Genomic DNA, 4,773 nt, shown 5'->3' on the forward strand with positions numbered 1-4,773 from the left:
AGAGAAGCCCTCCGCACGGTGACGGGTGTTTTCATCCCGGCCGCCCCGCGCCTCGGCAGGTCCGCGTCACTCCGTGCTGCGGCGCACCGCGGCCGCTGCAGAGCGGTGCCCGACGCGGGGCCGGTCCCAGCTCCGCAGACCCAGCAGCGGGGGCTGGACGGGACTGTTAACGAGCGGGGATGTTTTAGAACCGCCCGACGAAAAGGACGCTTTGTAGCAACAAATTGCTACAAGTTAATTTGGGAATGTGGAGGAAGGCGTGCCCCGTAAATCGTTGAGCCCAGGTGCCTTAGGAATCCGGGGCCCCCGGCACCCCGGCGAGTGACGGACATCCCCGCATCTTTCTCCTCGGTAACTGTTTCCCTCTGAAATCCACCGGCGGTTGACCAGCCGCCAGCACCGCCTTTCTGCTTTTAACAATGCTGCAGCAATACCCCGTGACTCCAGGCTGGTTCCTCTGTCCGACGAGCTGCTGGCACTACGCACAGCTCCCTTACGTCTCTCTAAACCCCCCTCCACGTGCACATCGCCCTCGCACACATCTGCCAAGTCATCGAGGGCTCTGGTTCTCCCCAAAACCGGGGGAGCAGATGAACGTGCAGGGCTGTGCTACTGAGGTTGGGGAAGTAGTTCCGACTCTTGCCCCATCGCTGCTGCCCCACGCCGGCACACTCCTCAGCATTGCATCAGAACTGACCGCAGCGCTGTTGCAACCCCCGACCACTTGTGGCACAGGAAGGCCTGCAGGTCTGGGGATGGGCATTCAGCCGCGGGTCCAAAACCCCTCCAGAGTCCCCCAGGAACTCTAGCATCACCTGCCCATGCACAGTTCGGTGCCACAGTACCAGGAGTATGGGCGCAGTTCATCTGCCGGCTGCCTGGGGGCACGTGCCTCACCCCAGAGCCCCGACATGAAGTCATCGCCACCAGCCAGACGCGGTCTGTTCACCGCCGTGGGTGTGCAGCCGCTTTTCTCAGGGTGTGAATGAAGAAGGGAGGTGACACCCGGCCGGTCCCCGAGCCAGGGCGGCTGCTCACCGAGGGCCGGTCCCGACTCGCCCCTGGTAGCCCGGCACGTCGGGGATGAGCACAGCTTCGTCCCTAGGAGCGCCTCCCTGCCCGGTGAGTCAGGGCTTAGGGCTGCAGTGAGGTCTGGAATTACCCTCATTGTTCTGCACGCAGCAGGCATTTCACAATTCTCTTCATTTCATCTGAACCAGCAATTACATGGCTTCAGTTCGGCTCCAGCGCAGAGAGACCACGGAGCCGGGGCACAGCCGGCACCAGGACACTGCTACAGGAGGAGGGCGGGGAGCAGGCAGAGCAGCATTTTGCTCCCTGCGTCCCCACGGTACACAGGACTCTGTCATCTGTGCTATCTCCAACCTGTTGTACTCTTTCTTCCATCAACAGTTAGGTTTTTCACCACAGCTCTCTAGCAGAATGGTGTACAAACAGACACAGGCACCTCCTGGAGAAACTGCACATCCTTTCACACCTCGAGGAGCCAGCAGCTTGTCGTACAAATCCTGCAAAGTCGGGGGCACTGCTCGCTGCCTGGCTCTGCCGCTCGTGCTCCAACCTGCACTGCAGACTGCTCATGCTATAAACGCGCCAGAATTGGTTGGCACAAGGCAGCACGGAGCCAGGAGACACCCAGCACCAACCCCTTGGCGTCTGGGAGGTATTTCAGCCAGCGCCTCTGCAAAGATTTTCATGGGGAAAGTGGACCCCACCACTCCGTTTCACACAAATCAGCTTACAGGTCTCAATTTTTGATGCCTCAGTGCTCCCAGCCTGCCTCCCGCTCATGGACTGCGTGCATCAGCACAGGCTGTGCTATCTGCAGATCTCTGAGGTCACCCAAAGGACATTTATAGCATGGGGCATGTAGGCATTTCTGGAGTCACAGCCACCACGGCACCCTGTGGTCCAGCAGCACACCCAACCTGAGGACGTGCTGCAGTGTAGAAGCAGCAGCTTTTCCCACCGGCTAGGTGAGCCCCACCTTGCTCATTTAGCCCACGCAACTCAGCAGGGCTCTGGGTATGCTGAGAGGTTCTGGCACAGCCTTCACAGCAGCACCACTGCCTTTGGTGAAGGTGACACTGGCCAGGTGACTCAGGGACAAAGAAGGGCATTGTGAGAAGGTCATTTATGTTCAGCTTTCAGAGTGAGCTGAGGGATGACAGCACCTTTCAATGAAAACTCATTAGGTCAGAGGCTGGGGCAGAGGCAGGGCTGGCTCCGCATCACAGTGGGTGCCGCAGGGTGTTTTAGGATGGACCAAGCATCGGTGAAGTCACAGCAAAGAGCCAATGAGCCCCCTTCGAGGCAAAACTTCATCTGAACAAACGCACGCAAAATATATGCGGGTCTATGCAGATTTATGCAAATTTCATAGGCGGAGCTTCCCGCCCCGGAGCGGGGGTGCCTCCCCCGGTATAAGGCAGCAGCGGGGCCGGTCCGGCCGAACGGAGCTGCGGCGGTTCGGGCAGAGGAGGTGTGCGACAGCGGCAGCATGGTGAGTGCCCGGCCGGACACCCCCTCCGGGCCCCCGGACAACACGGGAGGGGCCCCCGGGGCGGGTGCGACCACCGCGGTGTCCGTGCAGCCGGGGTCCCGCACGCGCTGTGCTCCCTGTCCATACCGGACTGCAGCCTTTCCCAGGCTGCTGTGGTCGATGTGCCCTAAGCAGGGGGGCATCGGCGCGGGGAGATCTGCGTTGAGACTGAACCTGTCCCTGCTCCTCCTTCTGCACCCTTTAATGGCCACAGCGCCCGCAGAAGCATCGTACTTCTCGTGGCCGTCCCGAGGCGCTGACAGCAGCAGAGGTGCTGGCTGCGTGCTTCTGCTGCTGAGTTTCCTAGGGCTCACCGCTGGCTTTCGTGTTACGAAAGCTGATGGAGCTGCTGGGGCCGGGGAGGGTGGGGGAGGTGGAAGGATGAGAGAGTGTCACTTTGCTCCTTGCTCCTCAGCTTTGGGAAGGATGGTGAGAGCCAGAAGTCCGTCTCTCTAAGGCTGCCAAGGGCTTGTTTCTCTATCCCTGTCTCCTCTGCCTGTGAGTGGCGCTGAGAGCACCCTGGGTGCTCCCCTCTTGTGGCTATCGGTGCTGCACCCAGCGCACAAAATGGCCCCACCGCCTTCCTGCCCGCTGACTCACAGCGGGGCACGGAGCGCTGGAAATCCGGTTGGGTTTGGATGCTCTGCCCGATGACACATCCCAGTCTTGGCAACAGCAGGACGAAGGCAGAGTTATTTTGGTGCTTGTCAGAAGGGCTGCAGCCTGTGGGGTGTCTCACCTGGAGGGAGGGAGGCTGCAGGACGGATCTCAGCCCGTTGCTGGGGGACTCTCTTGCATCATCAGCCTTTGGTTCAGCTGCAGCGTGCAGCGAATGCCTCCCACTCCAGAGCTAATTTAGGGAAGTGGAGCCTCCGAGCATGGCAACCATTCAGTGCTGCAAACTAGTCCCTAGTCAGGCTCTTGTTCCCAATGCCGTCACAACCACAGCTCCCAGGGCATGGGCACTGCTCTGCCATCACAGCTCTGCTCTGAAGGTAGCAGATGGACAGGGGCCATGCCAGCTGCTGTGGGGCTCAGCCTTCCAACTGTGTGTGTTCTTGAAATGAAGGAGATGCTCCCTGGGTGCTCCCAGGGTTGTTGGCTGTGGCAAAGCAGGGAATGTGCTACATCTGTGGTCCCCACCGAGCTCTGATCCTGCCTCTCCCTCCCCAGCGCGAGTGCATCTCGGTCCACGTCGGCCAGGCCGGCGTCCAGATGGGCAACACCTGCTGGGAGCTGTACTGCCTGGAGCACGGCATCCAGCCCGACGGGCAGATGCCCAGCGACAAGACCATCGGTGGAGGGGATGACTCCTTCACCACCTTCTTCTGTGAGACCGGTGCCGGGAAGCACGTCCCGCGGGCCATCTTTGTGGACCTGGAGCCCACTGTGATCGGTGAGTGCTGGGCTCGGGGTGCGTGGCACAGGGTGCAGCGTGGTGTTGCTGCTTGCAGGCACATTCTGCACACTCACTCTAACTGCAGAATAACCCAGGGCCTCCTACAACCTCTCCTCATGGCCAGTCATGGCTGATGTTGTGCTCATCTCTCCTAGATGAGATTCGAGGAGGGGTCTACAGGCAGCTCTTCCACCCGGAGCAGATGATCACTGGCAAGGAGGATGCTGCCAACAACTATGCCCGTGGGCACTACACCATCGGCAAGGAGATCATCGACCAAGTGCTGGACAGAATCCGGAAGCTGGTGGGTAACCGCAAAGGGGATGTGTGCCCCTGCACTGAGCTGCGTCATGGTGCATGGGATGGGAACAAGAAACAAGCCTGCTGTGCACAGGGAGGAGTCTGCAGCTGCTCCAGGAAAGCTCCAAAACTTCCCTCTAGCAAATGTCAGAATGCAGAGGACTCTCATGTACCTCTCTCTCTCTCTGCAGGCTGACCAGTGCACAGGTCTCCAAGGCTTCCTTGTGTTCCGCAGTTTTGGAGGTGGCACTGGCTCAGGATTCACCTCCCTGCTGATGGAACGACTCTCCGTTGACTATGGCAAGAAGTCCAAGCTTGAGTTCTCCATCTACCCAGCCCCACAGGTTTCCACTGCCGTGGTGGAGCCCTACAACTCCATCCTCACCACACATAGCACCTTGGAGCACTCGGACTGTGCCTTCATGGTGGACAACGAGGCCATCTATGACATCTGCCGCAGAAACCTGGACATCGAGCGCCCAACCTACACCAACCTCAACCGCCTCATCAG

The 4,773-nt window shown here is 59.9% G+C and overlaps 1 protein-coding gene across 1 annotated transcript; it reads left to right on the forward strand.

Moving 5' to 3' along the window:
* Positions 1 to 2,419: 2,419 nt before the first annotated feature.
* LOC104911761 (tubulin alpha-5 chain-like) lies at positions 2,420 to 4,771 on the forward strand (the record flags this gene model as incomplete). Its single annotated transcript, XM_010713796.2, has 4 exons — positions 2,420 to 2,524; positions 3,737 to 3,959; positions 4,118 to 4,266; positions 4,454 to 4,771. Coding segments are annotated over exons 1-4 (693 nt in total), but the record flags the coding sequence as incomplete, so codon positions are not given.
* Between the last annotated feature and the right edge of the window lie 2 nt (positions 4,772 to 4,773).

The sequence above is a fragment of the Meleagris gallopavo genome, chromosome 7 (genome assembly GCF_000146605.3).
Source record: "Meleagris gallopavo isolate NT-WF06-2002-E0010 breed Aviagen turkey brand Nicholas breeding stock chromosome 7, Turkey_5.1, whole genome shotgun sequence".
Classification (NCBI taxonomy): Eukaryota; Metazoa; Chordata; class Aves; order Galliformes; family Phasianidae; genus Meleagris; species Meleagris gallopavo.